The following is a 26,867-nucleotide window of genomic DNA, read 5'->3' as shown; positions in this document are numbered from 1 at the left end:
AAAGTGTCAACAATGCCAACTAGAAAAGCAAACGGCTTTGGGAAACAAATAATGACGTCAGCTAGGGAGGCAGCCAACTAACGTTAGCTAGCTAACAGTACACTTTAGCTTGAAATGAAACCACTTTCTGTCAAAATAATATCTGAAAATGTTGTTAGTTAACATTAGATAATCTTACCTGTATACATCAACATACATCATGGACGCGTCTCTCTATCAGGAATGCAATATCACGGTTGCCCTTAGTTTGAAGATGTAATCTGGAGACAGGTGTTTTCTACATCTCTTTAGCTATCATACTCTAATTCCACTGATTTCAAAACTTGATCCTCCAGAAAATGGAGAGTAACACTTATACAGCTCCACTACACAATACATTTTCATAAAAGCTGCGTTCGACAGGATTACCAACACAGACTGACGAGCTCAAATAGACAGACGCCTTCAATATGGCAGACATATCCTCTCTCCTCTCTTGGCATGTCCTGCCCACTCATTATCTCAGCTAGTGGGAAGGTTGCCAACTTTTTATTTGTCTTAACCAACAAGGCTCGTAATTGAACAATTTTATCCGTATTTACAGATGGCATACAAGTTTGTTATTATGGCACATTAAAGTTCACATGTTCGAGAAGGCGTTTCTGCAACAAACAAAAAAACATTTTGATAAAAAATATATTTTTTACCTTCAAATGGCTCTCCTGTGAAGTCGTGACTTCCGACATACGCCTAGTTTCCTGAATCGGGTCACATATACACATCTTAAGGAAGCATATACACTGAGTGTATAAAGCATTACGAACACTTTCCTAATATTGACTTGTTACCCCTTTTGTCCTCAGAACAGCCTCAATTCGTCTGAGCATGGACTCTACAAGGTGTCAATTGTTCCACAGGGATGCTGGCCCATGTTGAATCCAATGCTTTCCACAGTTGTGTCAAGTTGGCTGTATGTCCTTTGGGTGGTGGATCATTCTTGATACACACGGGAAACGGTTGAGCAGCATTGCAATTCATGACACACTCACTAGTGTGCCTGGCACCTACTACCATACCCCATTCAAAGGCACTTAAATACTTTGTCTTGCCCATTCACCCTCTGAATGGCACACATACACAATCCATGTCTCAATTGTCTCAAGGCCTAATTATCCTCTACAGGATCGGTGGGTCTCCCGGGTGAGCTAACGTAGGCTAATGCGATTAGCATGAGGTTGTAAGTAACAAGAAAATTTCCGCTAAAAAATAGACATATCTGATATTGGCAGAAAGCTTAAATTCTTGTTAAACTAACTGCACTGTCCAATTTACAGTAGCTATTACAGTGAAATTATACCATGCTGTGGTTTGAGGAGAGTGCACAGTTATGAACTCGAAAATGTATTAATAAACCAATTAGGCACATTTGGGCAGTCTTGATACAAACTTTTAACACAAATGCAATGGTTCATTGGATCAGTCTAAAACTTGCACATACACTGCTGCCATCTAGTCGCCAAAATCTACATTGTGCCTGGGCTGGAATAATACATTATGGCCTTTCTCTTGCATTTCAACGATAATGGTACAAAACCACATTTTTCTTTGTAATATCTTTTACCAGGTGTAATGTGTTATATTCTCCTACATTAATTTCACATTTACACAAATGTCAAAGTGTTTCCTTTCAAATGGTATCAAGAATATGCATATCCTTGCTTCAGGTCCTGAGCTACAGGCAGTTAGATTTGGGTACGTCATTTTAGGGGAAAATGGGAAAAAAGTGTTGGATCCTTTAACCTGTCTCCTCCTCTTCATCTACACGGATTGAAGTGGATTTAACAAGTGACATCTATAAGGGATCATAGCTTTCACCTTGATTCACTCGGTCAGTCTATGTCATGGAAAGAGCAGGTGTTCCTAATGTTTTGAACACTCAGTGTATAAGTATATACTAACAAAGTAATAGCAGCCTATAACATGTATACAGATCAAATACACACATGAACCCTAACAAAGTTAACTTACATGTTCAGTGACACACTAACACATGGTTGGGTAAGTCCAGGGAAGGCTTGTCTGTTCAGGAAAGGTCCAGCTATGAGTTGTAGTGGAGGACAGGAGTTTACAGAGACCTTCTCAACCTGCCCTCCGGGAAACAGCTAAAGCACAAGAAGGAATGGGGGCCTGTTACAGCCAGCAAGTAGAGCCTGTGATTGGCTGGCCCTGGTCAGCTGAATCAGTTCCCTGGTGAACTGAACCCGGATTCACAAAACCTTCTTAAGAATTAATAAAAAATGTCTTAATAAGTGCCATGTTTACTTAAGTTTCTTCAAATCAATGTAAACCTTAATTTGAAAAGCTTTTGATTACATATTTGACTAAATAATGAATATTATAACAATGATTGTTGAAATGGTCATATCAAAAGAAGATAAAGCTAAATGTATTGATTCGAACAATAGTCAAACATATAATGGCAATATTCTAAAACACCAATAATCATATTTGTGACCAACTGACTCGATCTAATACTGTATGTAGCAACATTTGAAATTGTGTTTTTTTACATTGGATAAAAGTAGAGACTCAGAACTAGAAAATGGTATATCATACACTATGGTTGAGGAACAATGGGAAAGTTATTTTGCTTTAAAAGTTGATAAACTTGTAACCCCACTTTTGAGAAAATGGCCCTTGAATGTTTTGCTACACCTACTGGAGAGCTCTTCATTATCTACACCCATTCAGCATCGTCAACACCCTCTTAAGCCTTAGCCCCACCCATTTCTTTAAAGATTCACATGTGCTAAACAAAGTGAGTAAGGTAGTGAACTAAACAACCAAAGATTTCACGACTAAAGGCTGGTTTATACTATGTCAATCGACATGTCGGTAGACAGTTGTCGCAGTGAATTCATGCACATTCTATTGTCGTCCGACATCAAGCTTGTTGTTGTCATTACAAAAAAGTATAAACACAGAAACGACAACCTGGTCGTCTAAAATAGCATAACTGGTGTATTTTAACATCAATAAACCCATCCTTTTAAAACTGAATTTAGTATATGTCAATCTAGCAAACCAAACAACTAAAAGTAACTTTTTAAACAATGTTTTGGTTCGTTTCTAGCTTGTTAGCTAGTTCAAATAATGACCATATCATATAGCTGACAACGTCTTAACTAAGCTAAGTTGTATTCATTATTAGAGGAAAATAAACTCACAAGATCGTTATTTACAAGTTAATGGTGAGCTAATTACAGAAAATAGCTTACGGTTATGAGTGTTATGAAATAAAAGCAGGGCATTCTACCAGAAAATGTTAGAACTTAGACACTGTCTCGTTGGCCTAACGTTATATCCTAATTTGACTTTGATGCAGATCGTGTTGTTCTACACATGGTAAAATCTAAGTTTATTTGATACTGTAAGCCTAGTTTCCTGAAACAAATCACATTTAGTGATTCAAAGATTGCTATGATACTTTGAATGATGGAAGTTCTTTGGTTAGCTGCTAGAGAGAGGAAGAGAGAGAGGGAGAACCCACAGAGGCCCCTCAGAAATTGGATGGATCCTCTAAATGTCCCTGACCATGTTCTACTCAGGCAATATCGAATACCACGACACTCTATCATGTACTTGGCTGACCTTCTAAATTAAAACTTAAAAAGACCATGAGAGCATGCCGTCTTCCAATCATCCTACAAATCATGATAGCCCTGAGATTCCTAGAATTGGGATCCTTTCAAGCCTTGCTTGCAGGCACAGAGTTAGTCAGTCCTCTGTGAGTCGGGTGGTTAGTGCAGTGTGTGATGCACTGAGTCGTCATGTGCTTAGATTTATCAAGTTCCCATCAACTGAAGCTGAACAAGTAAGCACCACTCAAAAGTTTATTGAGGTGGCTAACTTCCCCAATGTCGTTGGTGCAGTGGATGGGACCAGTGTGGCAATAAAGGTCAGTGAATATGACAGGCACAGTATTGCCACACTGGTCCCATCCACTGCACCAACGTCAAAACATGTCTACATAAGTTTATGAAATGTTTTGCAACAGAATCGGTGGAATGAATACACCCTTGATCACCCGCACACACAGTTCACTTTCATAGCAGCCACATACAGCATCATCATTTTGCTCTTTATATAATTCCTTATTGCGTCTACGCGCTCTCCTCCTCTCACCTTTTCCCTTCCCTTGTGGACTTCATTGCACAACACAACAGCTGTCTGTGACCAGGTGCAAAAACCTATCCAAGCCAAACCTTCAAACCATAACCGCTAATCGCTACATAGCCTACATCGTTTTCACCATATTGACGTTATAGCCAATAAACTAGAACTAACATGTTAGAAAACCCACAATCCAATCCAATACAGCTCTACACAGCACAGTGTAAAGCAAGCTGTTTAGCAGTTAGACTGGCAGGTCCCGATGACAATACATTAATAGGATAGCCTTAGCCAGCTAGCTAACATAAATAGCATGCCTCTTTGTTAGAGTCAGCTTGTTAAGTAAGCTAAATTAGCAACATTAGCTAGCTAAGTAAGTGAAACATAAACTAACAAGAACAAAGACAACAAAGTATCTCTCTCTCTCTCTGCTGCTTCTCCTTAACTGTTTTATGAATTAATTTGTTAAAAACTGTTCAACTATTGTCTTTCTCTCTCTTTACGTCAACTACTCACCCAACTTCATGCACTGCAGTGCTAGCTAGCTGTAGCTTACACTTTCAGTACTATATTCATTCTCTGACCCTTTGATTGGATGGACAACATGTCAGTTCATACTGCAAAAGCTCTGACAGGTTTGAGGACGTCCTCCGGAAGTCATCATAATTACTGTGTAAGTCTATAGAAGGGGGTGAGAAACATGAGCCACTTAGGTTTTGTATTGAAGTCAATGTACCCAAAGGAGGATGAAAAACAGCTGTCCTCCGGCTACACTATGCTGCTGCTCTTGTCACGAATCCCGCTTCCTGAGTCTGGGTTTGCCTGTGTGTCTGTCCTGGAGTGTGTTTCAGGTGTCCTGGAACGCACCCTGTCTGGTTGCCGGGCGAATTAGCTCATTGGGAGATTGATTTCACCCGCACCTGTTTCCCGTCAGTAATCTGCACACCTGTCCTGATCATCATCTCTACCCTTCAAAAGCTCTGACCTGACTTCCATTCCCTGCCGGATCGTTAGCCATGAACAGTATGTTGTGCCTGAGTACCAGACTCCAGTTGGATAGAATTTGTTTTGTTGTTTTCATTTACGTATTGCTTGCCTTGAACTTACCTCCGTTTGTTTTGTCTTCAGTTACTCACCTGGATCATTCACTCCATTCCCGCCTGGTTGACAGAGGATTCTGCTATTACATTGGATTCACCTATTTCCTCTCATCTACTCACCACCGCTGCCCGCTACGCCATCTGGATATATCTACCTTTTCACATTTCACTGTAAATAAATACTCACCTTCTTCCTACGCTCCTTGTCCTGGTCTGCTTCTGGGTTCGATCTTGAAAGATCGTGACAGAACGATCCGGCCAGTAATGAACCCAGCGGACCTGGACTCCGTTTGCCATGCCATTACCCTGCAGGAGAAGAAATTGGGACAACACAATACGGCGCTACAGGAGATAGCGAGTTCGATCCAGAATTTATCTGCTAGCTTGACACAAGTCCAGGATCAGCTCAGTTTGCAGGTGATTCATTCACCACCGGTTTCACCCATCTCACCTGCCGTGTCTGAAGCGGTTCCATTTCGTGAACCCAAGGTACCGACGCCTGATAAATATGAAGGGGATTTGGGAAAATGCCGTTCGTTTCTTATGCAGTGTGGGTTAGTGTTTGATCTACAGCCCCATTCTTACGCCACTGACAAGGCTAGGATAGCCTTGGTTATTGAACTGTTGCGTGGAAGAGCTCTGGAATGGGCTTCAGCCGTTTGGGAACGACAGGGAACCTGCACGGCTTCATATCAGGAGTTCACGGGAGAGATGAGGAAGCTTTTTGATCATCCAGTCCGAGGTAAGGACGCAGCTAAACGTTTGTTCTCTCTTCGCCAAGGAGATCGCAGTGTGGCAGATTTTATGATTGAGTTCAGGACATTGGCTGTGGAGAGTGGTTGGAATGAGGAGTCACTACAAGCGGTTTTTTACAAGGGGTTGTCAGATGAACTTAAGGATGAGCTGATTTCTTATCCAGAGCCTAGTGACTTAGACAGCTTGGTCGCTTTATCTATTCGGGTTGATAATAGAGTCCGAGAGAGAAGGAGGGAGAAGCAGTCGGGTCTATCCAATCAATCTGTAACTCGGTTACCATTCGGTTCAGGAGGTGAACCAGGACGTATTGATCGTTATTCTCCACACGGGATTAGTGGAGGAGTCTTGCCACCAGATTCTGAACCAATGCAAGTGGGGCGACACGGGCTAACTAAGGAGGAGCGCCAACGTAGACGTGAGACCAATAGCTCTTTCTACTGTGGTAGATCGGGACATTACAACTCCGCTTGTCCACAGCGCCCGTTAAACTGCCCGGCTCGCTAAATTTGGGAGGAATTTTAGCGAGCCAGTTTCAATCTCTCAAGGATCTTGTCAGACCCCGTTTTCCTGCGACCCTTATGAATAAGGATCAGAGTTTTGACCTGAACGCTTTTATCGATTCAGGTGCCGATGGCAACTTTATGGATGCCGACTTGGTGGAACAGCTGGGGCTTTCCAAGGAGCAATTGCCGGAAGCCATTGAAGCAACCACTCTGAACGGCAGTAGTCTGGCACGGATCACTATGAGGACTGAACCGGTTAAGATGTTGGTGTCGGGAAATCATTCAGAGTTTATCTCTTTCTTCATTTTGTCCTCGCCCCATGTTCCTCTGGTTCTTGGTTACCCCTGGCTGAAGGAACACAATCCCTCGTTTGATTGGGTGACAGGGAAGGTAACTAGTTGGAACATTGAGTGTCATGCTAACTGCCTTAGGACTGCCTGTTCTCCTGCTGTTTCCAGTCAGGTCAGTGACTCTGCTCCTCCTGATTTGTCCCTGGTTCCAGAAACATATCACGAGTTGGGTGAGGTATTCAGTAAACAGAAGGCTCTGTCTCTTCCTCCCCACCGACCTTATGATTGTGCGATTAATCTGTTTCCTGGATCTGCCTTTCCCAAGGGACGGTTATACAGTATCTCTCGACCGGAACGTGAGGCCTTGGAGACCTACATCAAGGAGTCTCTAGCTACTGGTCTCATTCGGCCATCGTCATCACCTTTGGGAGCAGGATTTTTTTTTGTGAGCAAGAAGGATGGTTCTCTTCGACCGTGTATTGATTATCGGGGTTTGAATGAGATTACGGTTAAGAACAAGTATCCCCTGCCCTTGATGAGCTCGGCTTTCGATTCCTTACAGGGTGCTACGGTTTTTACGAAGCTTGATTTACGTAATGCTTATCATTTGGTTCGGATCAAGGAGGGGGACGAGTGGTTGACTGGGTTCAATACTCCGATGGGACATTTTGAGTACCAGGTGATGCCGTTTGGACTGACCAACGCTCCGGCGGTGTTCCAAAGTATGGTGAATGACGTTTTGAGAGATATGATTGGTATTTTTGTGTTCGTTTACCTGGATGATATCCTCATCTTCTCAAAGGAGCTTTCTAGCCACGTTCTGCATGTCAAGCAGGTCCTGCAGCGGTTATTGGAGAACCGTCTGTTCGTGAAGGCGGAGAAGTGTGATTTTCACGCCCATACAACGTCCTTCCTCGGGTACATCATATCCAGGGGAGAGATCAAGATGGACCAAGAGAAGGTTCGGGCGGTTCGGGATTGGGTCCAGCCCGGTACAAGATTGCAGCTCCAGAGATTCCTGGGGTTTGCGAATTTTTATCGGAGGTTTATCCGTGACTACAGCCGGGTGGCTGCACCTTTAACTGCCCTGACGTCTTGCACCAGAAAGTTCTGTTGGACTCCTGAGGCAGACCGAGCATTTCTGGACTTGAAGAGCCGATTCACCAACGCCCCGATTCTCTCTCAACCTGACACTTCCCGTCAGTTCGTTGTGGAAGTGGATGCTTCTGATGTGGGTGTGGGCGCCATCCTGTCCCAGCGTAGCTCCACTGACGGTAAACTCCATCCCTGCGCTTTCTACTCTGGTCGTCTTTCTCCAGCTGAAAGAAACTACGATGTGGGTAACCGGGAGCTTCTCGCTGTGAAGCTTGCCTTGGAGGAGTGGCGGCACTGGTTGGAGGGAGCGGAGCAACCGTTTGTGGTCTGGACTGACCACAAGAATCTGGCTTACGTACAATCGGCTAAACGTCTCAACGCCCGTCAGGCTAGGTGGGCCTTGTTTTTTGGACGTTTCAATTTTTCCCTGACGTTCCGACCTGGGTCTAAGAACGGGAAGGCGGACGCCCTGTCCCGGATGTTCTCTAAGACGGAGGAGAGTGGGGTCAAGACTGAGACGATTCTTCCCCAGAATGTTGTCGTGGGAGCCGTTACATGGAGGATAGAGGAGGATGTGATGGCGGCCCTTCGGACGCAGCCCGGCCCCGGTAACGGTCCACCCGGTCGGTTGTTCGTACCCGAGTCGGTCCGTTCTGCTGTCCTTCAGTGGTCCCACGCCAGCAAGATAGCTTGTCACCCTGGCGTTGCTCGGACTATGGCACTACTGCGCAGACGTTTTTGGTGGCCTGCCATGGGAGAAGATACCCGGAGGTTTGTTGCCGCATGTCCTGTTTGTGCCCAGAACAAGAGTACCAATCGGCCCAGCTCTGGGCTTCTTCACCCCCTACCTATTCCTCGGCGACCTTGGTCGCATCTGGCCCTGGATTTTGTCACGGGATTGCCCCCTTCTGTTGGGAACACGGTCATTCTGACCATTGTGGACAGATTCAGCAAGTTTGCTCATTTTGTTCCTCTCTCCAAGCTTCCATCGGCTACGGAGACGTCCGAGATCCTGGTCAGGGAGGTTTTCAGGGTTCACGGATTGCCCAGTGACATTGTGTCTGACCGTGGTCCTCAGTTTACCTCTGCTGTCTGGAAATCCTTCTGTTTGGCCATTGGAGCTACAGTCAGTCTCACTTCTGGATTTCACCCACAATCTAATGGTCAAGCGGAGAGAGCCAACCAGAAGATGGAGTCCACGCTGCGTTGTCTTGTCTCCTCTGATCCCACCTCTTGGTCATCTCAATTACCCTGGGTTGAGTATGCCCATAATACCCTTCCTTCATCTGCCACGGGGATGTCCCCCTTCCAATGCCTTTACGGATACCAACCTCCTTTGTTTCCTTCTCAGGAGAGGGATCTCTCGGTTCCCTCTGTCCAGACCCATATTCGTCGTTGCCACCGGACCTGGCATCGGACCAGGAAGGCTCTCCTTAGAGTTTCTGACCGGTATCAGATACAGGCGAACCGTCGCCGTATTCCTGCCCCAGCTTATACGGTTGGAGATAAGGTTTGGTTGGCTACACGGGATCTTCCTCTACGGACGGAGTCAAGGAAGTTGTCACCTAAGTTCATTGGTCCGTTTGTAGTGGAGAGAATCATAAATCCTGTGGTGGTTCGACTCAAGTTGCCTGCAACACTTAGAGTGCATCCCACTTTTCATGTCTCCTGTCTCAAGCCGGTTCACCTCAGTCCTCTGTTGCCTCCTCCTCCTCGTCCTCCTCCTCCTCGGATGATCGGAGGTGGTCCTGTCTACACGGTGCGCCGCATCATGGACTCCAGACGGCGGGGTCGAGGGTACCAGTTTCTAGTGGACTGGGAAGGATATGGTCCAGAGGAGAGGAGTTGGATTCCTCGGCGACAGATTCTGGATGACGACCTGATTCGTGACTTCTACCGCCTCCATCCTGGCGCTCCAGGTAGTCCGCCCGGTGGCGTTCGTCGGAGGGGGGGTACTGTCACGAATCCCGCTTCCTGAGTCTGGGTTTGCCTGTGTGTCTGTCCTGGAGTGTGTTTCAGGTGTCCTGGAACGCACCCTGTCTGGTTGCCGGGCGAATTAGCTCATTGGGAGATTGATTTCACCCGCACCTGTTTCCCGTCAGTAATCTGCACACCTGTCCTGATCATCATCTCTACCCTTCAAAAGCTCTGACCTGACTTCCATTCCCTGCCGGATCGTTAGCCATGAACAGTATGTTGTGCCTGAGTACCAGACTCCAGTTGGATAGAATTTGTTTTGTTGTTTTCATTTACGTATTGCTTGCCTTGAACTTACCTCCGTTTGTTTTGTCTTCAGTTACTCACCTGGATCATTCACTCCATTCCCACCTGGTTGACAGAGGATTCTGCTATTACATTGGATTCACCTATTTCCTCATCTACTCACCACCGCTGCCCGCTACGCCATCTGGATATATCTACCTTTTCACATTTCACTGTAAATAAATACTCACCTTCTTCCTACGCTCCTTGTCCTGGTCTGCTTCTGGGTTCGATCTTGAAAGATCGTGACAGCTCTAGAGGGTACTGTTGAGGCTACAGAATTTCATTTCAAAACAGTGTGTTTTAATCAGGTATTTGGTGACGTGAATATATTGTAGTATAGTTTTATCTAAAAAATGTGGTCTGTTACGGCCAGCAGGTAGAGCCTGTGATTGGCTGGCCCTGCTCAGCTGAATGAGTTCCCTGGTGAACTAGACTTTTGTAATGTTTCACTTTTTATTTTTATGTAATTCACTCAGTAGGAGGGTCCTCCCCTTCCTCCTCTAAGGAGCCTCCACTGACACACACACGCACAGACACACACACACACGACACATCGCACACACACAGGTAGACATGATGCATTCTGTTTCCCAAACTCGGAGCAATATCATTTATGAATCCCCTTCTCTCCATCTCCCCTCTCAATTAGATGATGCATTGTTATGTTCTGACAGCCAACTTGAAATTAGTTTAAACTAATTAAATTAAAGCAGGCTACATTAAATTACCCTGCCATGGATTTGTCATTGCCACAGCATTTCTGGTTAGTGGCAAAGCAACCTAAGTCAATGCCACCCTGTTTCTTTCCAGTCTCAGTTCTGCAACCATAGCAGAAAACCTGCATTGTCTGCAGTCATTGTTGTTAAGGTTCTATTTTCATGAACCGCACGCTATTGTATGCAACATCACAATGGGTAACATATTATACAGTAAACTATATGACCGTGGGTACTCTGGTAGTCATGGGTTAGGGTATATAGCCTACAGTAGGATATATGGATGCAGATAGACTAAACTGAGATTTGGATGTGTCAGAGACCGAACTGATCCACAAATCCTACTGAATCATCACAGATTAATGCATTGGCAGATATAGTCATCTATTTGATGGTATACTGTAAAGAACCCTGCCAGTACATATATATGGCTGCCATTACTGTACAATAGCTTTTGTAATCAAACTCTTCTTCCCCCCTTTTACAGTAAAAGATTAGACCCATTAAATTGTGGCTGCTCTTTTATGACTTGTTATTGTCTAATAAAGCATGAAAAGGGAAGAATTTCTGCATATAGTGGCACTAATTTGATAGCTTGATGTTCTACAGCCAGGGGCCAAAGTTCTTAAACATAATTACAGATGGAAATGGTTTTCTTATCAGTAACTAAAGACATGACTCCACTGGCAAGTTGGATAATAATGTATGGTGACATCGTACAATGACTAAATGTATCATTTTAATACTCTGTCAGAAATGGTTTCAATTCTGTCTGGAATTATTCACAGTATGGTCATTATGCAGTAATTGATGAGTGTAATATCTTGTAATATCCTGTGGTCCATGCAATGTGACAGTAGGGTACCATTGACTTCTGGGATGTTATTAAGATCCCGACAACTGGGTTCAGGTGCAAAAGTAGATTTGATTTATTTTACAGTGCAGGCAGTGATGCAGAAGAATGGATTCAGAGTTGATATAGTTTACAAAAATAAACAAACTTTGCCAAAATAGCAAAATTCCCTCTACTCAAGAACCGGCAAAACGTCCATTGACTTATACATCTTGGTATATGGCAGAGCATGTTACCTGTACAAGCATCTCTTCAGGAATGAGGAGCACAGGAATCCTAATTTAAACCATTCACACCTTTAAAACAGATGCATTCCTAATAATAGTGATTATAGACTTAAATGGCAATACTATTGCACAATTAACATGACATTGGCCAACACTTAAGCTAATGAAACCAATGGCATAATGAGCATAAACATTAGCATTCACAATCAACTTTAAAAACACCCCCGGAATGGAAGAAAACAATTTGCAATCTGTGGCTAAAATTATGAACATGACCAGGCGCACGCTTACCTAGGAAGCCAGTTCAAGATGGTGGTGAGTAGAGCGGTGGTGAGTAGAGCGGTGGTGAATAGAGCGGTGGTGAATAGAGCGGTGGTGAGTAGAGCGGTGGTGAGTAGAGCGGTGGTGAATAGAGCGGTGGTGAGTAGAGCGGTGGTGAGTAGAGCGGTGGTGAGTAGAGCGGTGGTGAGTAGAGCGGTGGTGAATAGAGCGGTGGTGAGTGGAGCGGTGGTGAGTAGAGCGGTGGTGAGTAGAGCGGTGGTGAATAGAGCGGTGGTGAGTAGAGCGGTGGTGAGTAGAGCGGTGGTGAGTAGAGCGGTGGTGAATAGAGGCGTGGTGAATAGAGGCGTGGTGAATAGAGCTGTGGTGAATAGAGCGGTGGTGAATAGAGCGGTGGTGAATAGAGCGGTGGTGAATAGAGCGGTGGTGAATAGAGCGGTGGTGAGTAGAGCGGTGGTGAGTAGAGCGGTGGTGAATAGAGCGGTGGTGAGTAGAGCGGTGGTGAGTAGAGCGGTGGTGAGTAGAGCGATGGTGAGTAGAGCGGTGGTGAGTAGAGCGGTGGTGAGTAGAGCGGTGGTGAATAGAGCGGTGGTGAGTAGAGGCGTGGTGAATAGAGCGGTGGTGAATAGAGCTGTGGTGAATAAAGCGGTGGTGAATAGAGCGGTGGTGAGTAGAGCGGTGGTGAGTAGAGCGGTGGTGAATAGAGCGGTGGTGAGTAGAGCGGTGGTGAATAGAGCGGTGGTGAATAGAGCGGTGGTGAGTAGAGCCGTGGTGAATAGAGCGGTGGTGAATAGAGGCGTGGTGAATAGAGGCGTGGTGAATAGAGCGGTGGTGAATAGAGGCGTGGTGAATAGAGGCGTGGTGAATAGAGCGGTGGTGAATAGAGCTGTGGTGAATAGAGCGGTGGTGAATAGAGCGGTGGTGAATAGAGCGGTGGTGAATAGAGCGGTGGTGAGTAGAGCGGTGGTGAATAGAGCGGTGGTGAATAGAGCGGTGGTGAGTAGAACGGTGGCGAGTAGAGCGGTGGCGAGTAGAGCGGTGGCGAGTAGAGCGGTGGCGAATAGAGCGGTGGCGAATAGAGCGGTGGCGAGTAGAGCGGTGGCGAGTAGAGCGGTGGCGAATAGAGCGGTGGCGAATAGAGCGGTGGCGAGTAGAGCGGTGGCGGGTAGAGCGGTGGTGAATAGAGCGGTGGTGAGTAGAGCGGTGGTGAATAGAGCGGTGGTGAGTAGAGCGGTGGTGAGTAGAGCGGTGGTGAGTAGAGCACTGGTGAATAGAGCGGTGGTGAGTAGAGCGGTGGTGAGTAGAGCGGTGGTGAGTAGAGCGGTGGTGAGTAGAGCGGTGGTGAGTAGAGCGTGGTGAGTAGAGCGGTGGTGTATAGAGTGGTGGTGAATAGAGCGGTGGTGAGTAGCCAAGATTGCTACACCAACCAAAATAAATACAATCCAGAACATTTATCAATTATATGATAACCAAACTCAGGCATTTGTGCTCTTATATAATATTGTAGCGATCCTTGCTATATGAGCCACGTTACAATTTCCGCCAAGTGGTTTAACCCGATTGGCGCGAAGGGTTATTGCCTTTCACGCCTGAGTCCCAGGTTTGCTTCCCACTTCCTATGTTCTCTGTATCGGTGTCAGAAGAGGGATACCAGCTGTGAGGCCATCTGAACTCACTGCCCCGGATGTGTGAGTGGGCTGAGGCTAGTAGAAGCACGGGGACGTGCATCTTTCAGAGGGTGCAATGTACCGAGCCACGTTACAATTCCCATCAAGTGGATTAACCGTATTGGCGCGATGCGTAGGTTATTTGCCTTTCACACTGGAGACTTCGCCGATCAACATGGCACATGTCACTTCCCGCTCCCTCCGTTCACTACAATATAAAGCATGATGTTGAATGGGATTAGGAGTTTAGTTAGACATGTTTGTACCAAACAATCAGTCTGTTTGTGTCGGGAGAAATAGAGGGAAATGTCCCAACCTGGCGAAAGCTCACAGACACATTGTCACATGGGAATTAGACACACATGTATTATTATCTTCTGGGTGGTTGTACATTGTGCAAAATTATGGCTATCCCTTTTGGATGCATGTACACTTATTTGCGCCCTGTCTGTTCATTTGTATGTCATGTGTATAAGACTGGGTAGATATAATCAGTGCTGCATGGTCATCATAGTATGTGATCTGAAAACAAGACTCGTCCAGTCTGACCTGAGATCTGTCTAACAGACTCTCGAGGTCACTTGCCAATCAATATCATTATAAATCATTGTTAACTTCGCTGAGGTTTGCTTTTGGAGAACCTTGCATGCTGTACTCATCCATGTATTGCCAATGTGTCCAATTCCTCTGATACATTGGCTTTACATTATTGATTGGACAGAGGTTCGCCTTCAAATCTGCATTGCCATGTCAATACACTTTGGACCACCAATTCCCATGTTCACTTAACCAATATATCTTCAGATAACCAATGTATCTCAAGTGAATGCTCATTTAAGGATATCACACCAATCACGCCATATTGAATACAGCACCACTGACGTGTTCAAACGATCCATCATATCGCCCGTCGATTGGCAACATTTTGCCTAGCAATTTATTTCCTGAGGGAACATCAGACGATGCTTCCCCACGTAAACCAGCTCCATGTCACAACTTATCATAAAGCAGCCTCTTAACCTTGTCTGAACTTATCATGGCACCAATTAGTCTGGAGAAAGAGAAGGCCACACATCCAGGGATGTAATTCATTTTCATCTGCTGAAAGGGCAACATTCCTCGTTAGTATGGAAAGCTGCAATCTGGACCCTGACTGGGAGGAGGATACGAGGGGCTTGAGATTTGGGGGGAAAAAGAACAACATAAATAAATCCACAAATCATATCACATCGAAAACAGTCTTTCGGTGACACTGTCTTGTTCGTTTTCCGTCAATGCCGATTAGCCTAATTCTATTAAGTCTGTTTCGCTGACGCCCCAGTATTTTTAAAATAGACTCGTCATGTAAATATATTTCTCCCCCTCCCTCTCTTCCCCCTCTTTCTCTCTGTCTTTCCACAGGTCTCCACATAATGGAGCGAGAATGAACAGAGAGCGGCTGAAAGAAAAGCATGAACTGGAGGTTTATTGAGGTCATCTGCTTCCTGTTTATATGGGACCATATAACAGTTCAGTCTTCCCGCCAGGACCTGTCCGCTGCCGATCAACATGTCACTAAGCAGTTTGATTGGCTCATCTCCGACCGCGGACCTTTCCACCACTCTCGGAGTTACCTCTCCTTTGTGGAAAGATTCCGCCAAGGATTTACAACCAGATATAAAATTTATAGGTGAGTTCACTTTAATTTGTGCATTTGGGTGGTGCTGATGTTGCAGAGGTTTTAAGACACTCTCTGGCTAAATGTTTTTTTTCTATTTTGAGTCTCTATTTTGAGTCTCTTTGGAAGAGACCGCGCAAAGGTGTACTGTGTACAAGTTTTGTGTGAAAGTGCACCCTTTTTACAGAGTTATTGTACCACACACACACAAGAAAGTGGCTGTGCTGTGTGTGTTACGTTATGGAGTGGCTGTGCTGTCTGTTAGGCTGTGTGTCTGCTTAGAGGCAGGGGGTGTTATAAATACGTTATGCAACCACCAGCCATTGTAGTTATTTGCCTCACACATTGTGGCTCAGCTAATCATTCCCCAATTAAATAGTGATGTTAAGAGGATAGACAGCTGCAATGTGACAGAGATGGAGTCACAGCCATCCTCTCTCTGATTGGCCTCTCAGACTCTACTGAATAGCTGTGTGTATAAAAAGCGGCTATATTAAAACGATAGACAAAAGCTGCATGGCTTGGCAGTCTGGATGAAATAAAACATCTAAGCACTGCATTGATACTGGCGCTGTATATTTTAGTTAAGTGCTGGCATTATTATTATGATTATGCAAATGTGTAGACATGTGGTAGCGATCTATTCAGGGCTACTGTGTGTGTTTGACAATGAAGACCCAAACGGCACAAGTTAAATGTTAAGCCTGGCTTGAGGAAGGGAGGTCAATGTAGTATGCAATCATTGTCGTTTTTAATTATTGTTTTCCATGTCTGGTTGTGTTTTTGTCTTGAGAGAATAAATCGGCAACATGATATTGACAAATATGTCAAACACACAACTTTACTTCGTATTCTAGAAGTATGGCATAGTTGTCAAGGATTCTAGCTAGCATTTTGTAATGGGATATGGTTGGCATTCTCTTGACAGGCATCAGCGTTCATGTAGTATTCTTTCCTCCCTGCTACATTACGTGTTGTGAAATACATGATCTGTCGGTGTTGGATTTCAAATATCATCCTTCTATTTCCTGCTGTCTTTGCATTGCAAATCTCCTTACAATTGACTGACAAGGTACAGCAAGTACATACTGTACCTGGGAGCTTCCCCTTTAGAGGTGTGTGCTTAGTTTTTCCTGCTCTGCAGTCCAAAATCCTAGAGAGAGAAAGGGGAGAGAGAGCAAGAGTGATAGGGAGACCAAGACAAGAGAGAGAAAGAGAGACTCATCAACATGTTACATTCCTTTAGCGGTACGGTTAAACAGGGTCTCTCTGTTCTTTCCCTCCTCATTTCATAGATCGCCCCAGTAGCCTCTGGTCCCCACTGGGTTTGCTGTCTTTATATTGTCACATGTAAACAGAGCATTTACATAATATGTAGCTTGACAGCCTGGATGGTATACAGAGGCAGGAATCTCAGACTAACACGTTTCCCCACAGCCATCCATGGCCCCATGCTGCTGTCGTGTGTGTGGCTTATGATGCTCGTTCGATTAATGAAAGAATCAGAAGAGGAGGCTCAGGCATTATGTATTTGCCTGGGGAACAGAGTCTCTGGCACTACAACACAAAGGTTGCAGAAGCAGGCTAGCTCGACTACCTCCTCACGTCTTGGTTACCTATCAAACAGTAGGAGACATCGAATTCAGCTGTCAGTACAAGGTATTGCCTTGCTTGTGACAAGACAATTAAATCTTGCATCTATACGGAGTGAAATCCATTACACTTCTCATTAAAAATGAAAAGTAGAAATCTGCAATCACATCTGTTACACATCTGGGCCACTGTCAGACAAACCGATCTGAGTCATCTGTCAACTGGATGGATTCAAAGGAAAATCTACATTCGGTTTAGTTGTTTTGTGTTATACATATCCTTCATTTTGATGAAGAGTGGGCTGTATTTAACAAAGGGCAGCCATGCCCTCCAGATCCACCATCAAACTCGATGTGTTTTCCTATACAACGAATACGTTTACAGTGAATTATTGTGGTAATTACTTGTCTGAGCCTTTTATGTACATGCACAGGATGATATAGTACATAAACATATACTGCCAGTCTACTGCCAATACAAAAATTATTATTATTCACCCTGTTTGCACATCTCACCCAAACTAGTGGAGGTAATATGAAATTAGCTTTTGCAAAAATGTACAATGTGTTGTGAAAACTATCCAATTATCTATGAAAGTATCCAGCTGTGAAATTGGCATAAACGCTCCCATGGTCATAGATTATTCCAATCACACTTGGTAAAAAGGTAAAAATGATAAAGCTGTCTTCGTTCTCCTATGCTCTCACCCTCAGGTTCCCAAAAACCTTAGCTACAGAGACAGTTACAATGTCACATATGACTCCTTTTCCACCTCTTTTTGTCTCCCTTTTTGTCTCCCAAGTAAGTAAGTTGAGAAATAAATAAAGAATCGGCAGCAGATGCTAACTGGCAATGAGAAGTGAATAGCTTTGTAAATTTCCCCAGGGCTTCCGCTGTCTTTGCGATTTACTGGTTAGAAAGTGGTTGAATCAGACTTACAGGGAGACAAAGCATCCCTCTCTGCCTCCCTTATCAAGAGAGATTATCCCAAGGCGGACCGTTGGACAATGCCAACCTGATCAGCAACAAACAAATCTCTCTCGTTTTTAATAACCTCTGCAACGTGCCTCATTCTGCACGCCAAACACACACATTTAGGACGCACTTGTGCTTGTTTGGCACAACGGAAAGGTCACCATCACTTGGAGCAAAGAAACACTATGTTGCTACACTTACCCCACCCCCGGAGGTGTGTGTCTTCCTTCCCTAAGAGTAATTGGAATGCATTGGTTAAGGAATCGGCTGCGACGAAAGTGCCCTTTTTCTCCCTTCTATGCATATTATACAGTGGCTTGCGAAAGTATTCACCCCCGTGGCATTTTTCCTATTTTGTTGCCTTACAACCTGAAATTAAAATAGATTTTGGGGGCGTGAGTATCATTTGATTTACACAACATACCTACCACTTTGAAGATGCAAAATATGTTTGTTGTGAAATAAACAAGATATAAGACAAAAAAACAGAAAACTTGAGCATGCATAACTATTCACCCCCCAAAGTCAATACTTTGTAGAGCCACCTTTCGCAGCAATTACAGCTGCAAGTATCTTGGGGTATGTCTCTATAAGCTTGGCACATCTAACCACTGGGATTTTTGCCCATTCTCCAAGGCAAAACTGCTTCAGCTCCTTCAAGTTGGATTGGTTCCGCTGGTGTACAGCAATCTTTAAGTCATACCACATATTCTCAATTGGATTGAGGTCTCAGCTTTGACTAGGCCATTCCAAGACATTTAAATGTTTCCCCTTAAACCACTCGAGTGTTGCTTTAGCAGTATGCTTAGGGTCATTGTCCTGCTGGAAGGTGAACCTGCGTCCCAGTCTCAAATCTCTGGAAGACTGAAACAGGTTTCCCTCAAGAATTTCCCTGTATTTTGCGCCATCCATCATTCGTTAAATTTTGACCAGTTTCCCAGTCCCTGCCAATGAAAAACATCCTCACAGCATGATGCTGCCACCACCATGCTTCACTGTGGGGATGGTGTTCTCGGGGTGATGAGAGGTGTTGGGTTTGCGCCAGACATAGTGTTTTCCTTGATGCCAAAAAGCTAAATTTTAGTCTTATCTGACCAGAGTACCTTCTTCCATATGTTTGGGGAGTCTGCCACATTCCTTTTGGCAAACACCAAATGTGTTTGCTTATTTTTTTCTTTAAGCAATGGCTTTTTTTCTGCCCACTCTTCTGTAAAGCCCAGCTCTGTGGAGTGTACGGCTCAAAGTGGTCCTATGGACAGATACTCCAATCTCCACTGTGGAGCTTTGCAGCTCCTTCAGGGTTGTCTTTGGTCTCTTTGTTGCCTCTCAGATTAATGCCCTCCATGCCTGGTCCATGTGTTTTGGTGGGTGGCCCACTCTTGGCAGGTTTGCTGTGGTGCCATATTCTTTCAATTTTTGAATAATAGATTTAATGGTGCTCCTTGGAATGTTCAAAGTTTCAGATATTTTTTTATAACCCAACCCTGATCTGTACTTCTCCATAACTTTGTCCCTGACCTGTTTGAAGAGCTCCTTGGTCTTCATGGTTCCCGCTTGCTTGGTGGTGCCACTTGCTTAATGGTGTTGCAGACGCTGGGGCCTTTCAGAACAGGTGTATATATATACTGAGATCATGTGACAGATCATGTGACACTTAGATTGCACACAGGTGGACTTTATTTAACTAATTATGTGACTACTGAAGGTAATTGGTTGCACCAGATCTTATTTAGGGGCTTAATAGCTAAGGGGTGAATACATATGCGCACACCACTTTTCCGTTTCAAATTTTTTAGAATTTTTTGAAACAAGTTATTTATTTAATTTCACTTCACCAATTTTGACTATTTTGTGTATGTCCATTACATGGAATCCAAATAAAAATCTATTTAAATGACTGGTTGTAACAAAATAGGAAAAATGCAAAGGGGAATGAATACTTTTGCAAGGCACTGTATGTTGGATATACATGAGTGTGTATGCCTCCACCTGTACCAAATACATAATATGCCATAAAGCCACTTTCGCTGTTGTAGCATCTTGCAGTTTTGTAGATTGAATCGTTATTGACTGGGGATCAATCCGTGCTTGAGTGAGTGGTAGAATGGTCTGCTTTTGCCTGGCCTTGACTTCCTCTCTCTGTGGCGTATGTACTCTATGATGGGGTTGACTGTGTTTTTAGATGATGTTGCTGTGGTCATTGTTCGCAGGCTCTATCTCAAGTCCTTGTGTGGCAGAGAAATCCAATATAAATGCAAATCTCTGTCCGTTAATGCATTTTAAAGGCTGGGAATCAGCATTACTGTAATCAAAGGAGGGAGATGGAGGTTGTTATTAAAAATGAAAATGTTTATGAAAATGTCATGATGGTGCTTATTGATTGATCTTGGATGTGGTGTTTGTGGTGTGCGAAGGGGAGTCTTGCCTCACACTGTCATTGGACCAAGATTCATTACCAACTGAAAATCTATCCAGGGTTTGAATCGATTAGCCTCCACAACGATCTACAGAAAAATTACCCCGAGGCATCACTCAGATGTCCACTCCAGCAGCTCTATCAGAAGTGGCCTTATTTTGTCTAATTTAGTTTCGCAATTTTCCCATTGCTGAAACGCTAACTTGTGATTTGTGGTAGTCATCAATGTGATTACAGAAAAAAAGCACCTTGCACAGATTGTTTTCTGGCACAGATTGATTCCTAGCTTATACAGCGCTGACGGCGTCACCTAAACTGCCGTCAAGTTCAAGAGATGTGGGGCTGTATTTTAAAAATGACAGACTTGGACCTATTTCTCAACAAATGCCATTTTCTCAGAAGGCCTCCGGAGCACCTAACTCAACAACTTTGGCAATTGGTGTTCAGCACAAGCTTCATCTTTGCATGGATATTTCATCTGGAGAAAGAGAGATCCTCAATCTCTCTCTCTTTCTCACACACACTGTATAATAGTCAGCGTAAGTTGCGAATGAACATAGTTAACTCCTGATTTGGTTTCCCCCTCTATTTCACTAACTCCTCTTAATCCACTTTATTCCATTTGATGGCATCGTTAAATGTGTTTAGACTAGGTGAATTTCTTGTCTGGATCGTCATATTTGTGTGTCACCAACCACATTAGGATCTGTATCCTCTTACAGTATTTAGATTAACACATTTTATGATTGGTTCTGATGGCATCAGTAAACTTTTAGATCTCAATCCATCATATAAATTTGACCATGTCCTATTTGTTCAGTTGCCTTTCACATTAAGGGCACAGGTCTATCTCAAAGTTGCACATGATACAGCAGGTGTAAACGGTACAGTGAAATGCTTCTTGCAAGCTCAACAGTGCAGTGCAAGTATCCACGTCACACACTTGCCATTCACTTAGTTTGTATAATGCTGCTATACATAAACACAACGGTACCATACTTGCAAACATTAGAAACATTTTAACTTGGACCTCCGTCTCAAAAAATGTGCATCAGCCAATTCCCCCAGCAACATTTTATTTGAGGAAAATACACTCCACTGTTGGTCCTCGAGTCAAATAATCCCTATGTGACGAAGTAGATGTAACATAGACGCAGGGAGTCAGGAAGCAGGTGCAGTCGGTGAGTTTAATAACAACGAACATGGAACTCTACAAACCAAGAGAAGCGTCTGACATGGAAACACGAACAAAACTAACTGATGACTAGTAACAAAGGAGTGCTATATGATGGGTAAGTAATTAGGGAGTAATGAATTCCAGGTGTGGCTGATGATGAGATGCAGGTGTGTGTAATGGTGGTTGCCAGTTAGTAGACCGGCGACATCGAACGTCGGAGGGGAGGAGTGGGAGTAGACGTGACAGTAGATGATTATAAAAAATGCATATAAAACATTGTAGGCCTACATTCAGGTGTACACGTCCATGTAATATAGTCTATGCAATATCGCTATTACGCCATAGCAGTGCGTTTGTCTGCAAGGCTGAAGAAAGACTTAGCTCTTGATGGACGTGTACACCTGAATGTAGGCCTACAACGTTTTATATGCATTTTTATAATCATCTACTGTCACGTCTACTGCCACTTCTCACGTTCGACGTCGCCAGTCTACTAACTAGCGGTCCTGGCAAACCATTATCTTAATTTAAGCTATTGGCTGCACTTCACTTCTTAACACTAACACAATAAATGTAATTCTACATTTCAAAGGGGGAAAAAACTCATGCGAGATATAAACCCTTGCCATAATCTGCAACAACCACAAAGAGCTAGACATTCTACACTGTGAGCTATATGACCAGTCAGTCTAATGCATGTGATCTAGTTGCTTTGATTATCAGAACGTGCCATTGGACTTCTGTTAAGTGCGCTTTCATGAACAAGTGTTGGATCATGTCCAAGTTCGTTGACAATTTTAATTGGCTGAATTGAACCGGATATAATCACAGACAGTTTACATTAGTAGTATTGAAGCACACATCTACCAATATCCTCACACTCACACCAAGCACAGCACATCGACCATGTTTGGTGGGTAGGTTTGAGATACAAGACATGCTCATTTATTTGCCAACCAGTTATACTGTGATTTGTCTAATGCATGGAGATTATGCACTTCTATAAATGAACATTTCTTCATCAGTTTAATTAGACCGACTTGTCAGAGATCACCTGATTAGCCTTAAATTATTGTTATACATTCACCACTGATCTTCGGCTTCCCATGTGCAAACAGTATGTCCTTGTTAACCTAGGCTTTAAACTGTTCATCAAACAGATATCACTCTAGTCTTTACTTAATCTACACCTTTTCTTCAACTCCCATTTTTTGTTGTTCACCTTTACTGTCGCTATCATCCCTCCATCCCTTTGATGCTTTATTTTGTCCTTTCATTGGTAATGCATACAGTGTTGTGCACCACCCTAATGCAATGTGCTATTAGCCCAAATAACAAAGTATGCCTATTGATCTGATAAGGACAAAAAGAGAGGCATTGAAAGGAGCCAAAGTCATTCACAGGTTTAATTGTGAATAGTCTGTCTGGAGAGTGTTGTTGGGCCCTTTGTTTTAAGTGCCGGTAGAAGACAAATCTTTTGTCCCACTCAGGCTAAGTTGAATGAGTCTGGATGATCCATCAGTAATTAGATAGAGCAGGGGTGGATCATTTAGATGCAGTCGGCAGATCTGAGGCAAGGCGAGGGGAATGTTTAATTCAGGGGGCAGCCGCAGTTGTCCACATTCTGCAGAGAGAGGGGGTGAGAGAGAGAGAGAAATAAAAAGTGAGGGAGAGGGAAATAGAGAAGGCATTAGGGAGCAAGAACAAGGAAGATGGCAGGAGTGTGTCTATGTGCAGGTGAAGGAGAGCGAGATCATTTTTTATTTTTTAAATTAAAATTTAACCTTTATCTAACTAGGCAAGTCAGAGACCGGGGCAGAGGAAACCAGTAAATCTGCGTCATGGGGGGGGGGGGGGGGGCAGACAGAAACAAGCTGACAGAGAGGTCAGAGTCAAGGTGATAAATAATCAGGGACTCCTTTACGACACGATACTCCCTCCAATGCCCCCTCCTCTCCAGCCCTCCTTTCAGCACTTGCAGGAACTTCCCAACCCTGCACTCATCTGTGGTCACACCCTCTACGACTGATTTTATATCCATGACGCCAAATATTTATCCTCCGGGAGCAAGGTTTACCATCTCTCTACTGTATAATTGCCATCACCGCAATGTTTGTGAGACATTTTTATTGTGCCGCAAAAAAATAAAAAATACAACATTTCCCCTCGGAACAGCAACAGCCTCCCCAATTATAATCACACCCCGAAACTGAGTCAGCCAGTCAGTCAAGTCAGAGAGGCTCAGCTGTAAGTTAGGGAATCAAGAGGGCTGATCTGGGGAGGGAGTTTTCTTGTCTCTTCCCTCCTCAAACCTTGGATAATCAGCCCCACTGTGGGATTAGTTAATTACTGGCAGGGAGAGATGGTAATTATACGGAGGAACGGAGCTAGAGGAAGTGTCGGGGTTAAGTACTGACTAATTCACTGTGTGGGACGCTGCTTGCCTGGCTGCCAGAGTCCCCCGAGACTTGCCCACATCGCCTCACCCCGGGGGAGGAAGACGATAGGAAAGGATGAGTGCCGTAGATCCTGCACCATGGAATTTGAATGTGTACCATTAGATGCTATAGATTCCAAATGTGTTAGCTAGTTATTGAATACAGAGCTAATTGTAATATCAGATATCATAGATTTAGATGGTTCTGAAGATATACTGCACCATGGATTTTAAATGCGTACCATTAGATGCTATGGATTTTAATTGTGTTGTGGTGATAGCATAGCTGTTTAATGCATACTGTAGCTATCATATAGATATTTCTGCTTCTAAAGATGTGAAATGCATACTATAGATACCATAGCATACATGCATACATTATGTAAATATATAGGCCTGGTAGATGCCTAGAGTTCCAGTGGATGTCTACTATAGATTACATAGCATATTTGTAAATATACAGTATGTCCAAATATATGCTTTGCAGATCTGATAGATTTCAATGGCTGATAGATTTCAATGGATTTCAATGGCTGCATTTCCCAATTATTGTCAAAAGATTTTATCTGATTGGTCAAAAGAACAATTGTTGGTAAAAGATCAGAATTTTGCTGGCTGTGTAAACAGAGGCAAATTCGTATTCCTATTCTATTTAGGGCATCAGTGGAAGTTATTGCTTAGAGAATTCAGAACAGCAGCAGATGGATGAGATACAATAAGCGGCAGCTGGAGCATTGGCAGTAACATTTGTTTAATTTTACTGAATGTTTGTCTTGACCTTGACACCTCTCATTCTTATGAGTAGTCTGAAAGTGTTGTTGTTATGAATTAGATTTGCATCGAATGCAACACAGAGCTAGTGTTTTATCAATCAACAGAAAAGTGAGCTATAAAGCTACACGTTTCTATTGGCAGATGTTTGATGAACAGATGAAATTGCAGGCCTAATGCAGTTGCTTTAGACGGCACCAACATCCTATTCACAGCATATTTTTCAGTCATTATTCCCATACCTGTCTGAGTATATTTAAATGCAAGATCAGATGCTGCTGATGCCTTTTCCGCTTTTATCAGTTTCCACTCTTCTTGACCAATGATGTCACTTAAAACACTTGAGTACAGTTGAGTGTAATACAACTCAAAATGTTATCTTCATTATTTTCTCTATCTCCTCTAATTTGCAGTATATTATGTGAGCCTAAATTAGTTTAGCTGCAAGATCTCTCTCTCAGATGTGTTAATCAGCAGTAGTTATTCTATTACATTGTTGATTAGATCCAGACAAGTGGTCAGGCCAGTCACCTGCAGGTCTGATTCCAGCATCATGTCCTGTAAACCGCTAGATTAAAGGGAATTAAGAGATTGTCGTGATTAGATCCATTTCAGGGTTCATAGCACAACAACCTCAATGTGTTCAATTAGCCTAGCCATCAAATTCAATCTATTGAAATATAATCATAGCAGCGTGTTTAAGTAATAAGGCATGAGAACCCTGGGATTATCCTGTGATAACTCCCAACTAAGGGCTGTTCTTAGGCCCAATGCGGAACCAAGGGCCGGGAAACAGCCCTTAGGAGGGAGCTATCACACAATAATTACCGGGTTCTCATGCCTTATTGCTTTTATAAAACTGTTGCCAGCATGTTTTCACTAAAAACATTATTTTAATGACTAAAACATTTGTATTTCATCCCGTCACCAGACAATATAGTCTGGGCAAAATCTACATGTTAGTTCTGAGGTTCTGAAGTTGCTAACCAAACAGGCTGGTGTCACGATGTTCGTAATAATGAAGGTAGGACCAAGGCGCAGCATATGTTGAGTTCCACATATTTTAATGAAAGTGAAACTTAAGTCAATACAAAAACAAATAAAGAATAAACAAACTGTGACGACAATTCAGTGCGAACAGGCAACTAAACATAAACAATATCCCATAACCCACAGGTGGAAAAAATGCAACTTAAGTTTGATCCCCAATTAAAGACAACGATTACCAGCTGCCTCTAATTGGGAATCATACACAAACACCAACATAGAAAAATAAACCTAGAACCCCACATAGAAATAATAAACTAGACTAAACACCCGTAGTCACGCCCTGACCTACTCTACCATAGAAAATACAGGCTTTCTATGGTCAGGACTTGACAGCTGGTCGTTTATTGTATTCAAATGTTTTGACCCAGTCGTTCATTCTGTTAACTCCACGTTGCTACTGTATTAACAAATTACTTCCATGTCAAATAATTGGCATGTAGCTGGCTAGCAAGAGGGTCAAAAGTGACAAAAGACAATAACTTCAATAAATAATGATTTACTAAATCATGTATAAATAGGCAACAACCAGCTGATTGTCGAGTCAATAAGATCGGGAGGATCGCTAGGTTAAGGATAACGTTAACGTTCCTTCTCCTTTGCTAGCTAGCTAGCCAACTAAAGCTAACACATGATCACATCAAGCAACTGAAATGACTGCAAACTATGTTTGTTTTACATGTGTTTCTATTGCCTTTTCTTTGGATATATCCATTATAATGATCCTGATATTTGCCAGGAACAGATAAGCTGTCAGTCTCGTCACGTTCATATGCATGGCAGTGTTGGGATCGCAAAAAATTACTTAAACATGTTGCACAGGTCGGATAGGCACACAGCAAGGCTTATATTAACCCTGCTGTACCAAACCAAATGCTAGCCTAGTAGCAT

The 26,867-nt window shown here is 43.5% G+C and overlaps 1 protein-coding gene across 1 annotated transcript in view; it reads left to right on the top strand.

The window, feature by feature from the left end:
• Positions 1–15,354: 15,354 nt before the first annotated feature.
• The window catches only part of LOC120021814 (BMP/retinoic acid-inducible neural-specific protein 1), an 89,023-nt gene continuing 77,510 nt past the window's right edge, over positions 15,355–26,867 (top strand). The window contains exon 1 of the mRNA XM_038965664.1: positions 15,355–15,572. Within this exon, the coding sequence (XP_038821592.1) occupies positions 15,355–15,572 (218 nt within the window). The remainder of the gene's footprint in view (positions 15,573–26,867) is intronic.

The sequence above is a fragment of the Salvelinus namaycush genome, chromosome 26 (genome assembly GCF_016432855.1).
Source record: "Salvelinus namaycush isolate Seneca chromosome 26, SaNama_1.0, whole genome shotgun sequence".
Taxonomy (NCBI): Eukaryota; Metazoa; Chordata; class Actinopteri; order Salmoniformes; family Salmonidae; genus Salvelinus; species Salvelinus namaycush.
The sequence above is the reverse complement of the archived record's forward strand: the minus strand, read 5'-3'. Positions and strand labels throughout refer to the sequence as shown.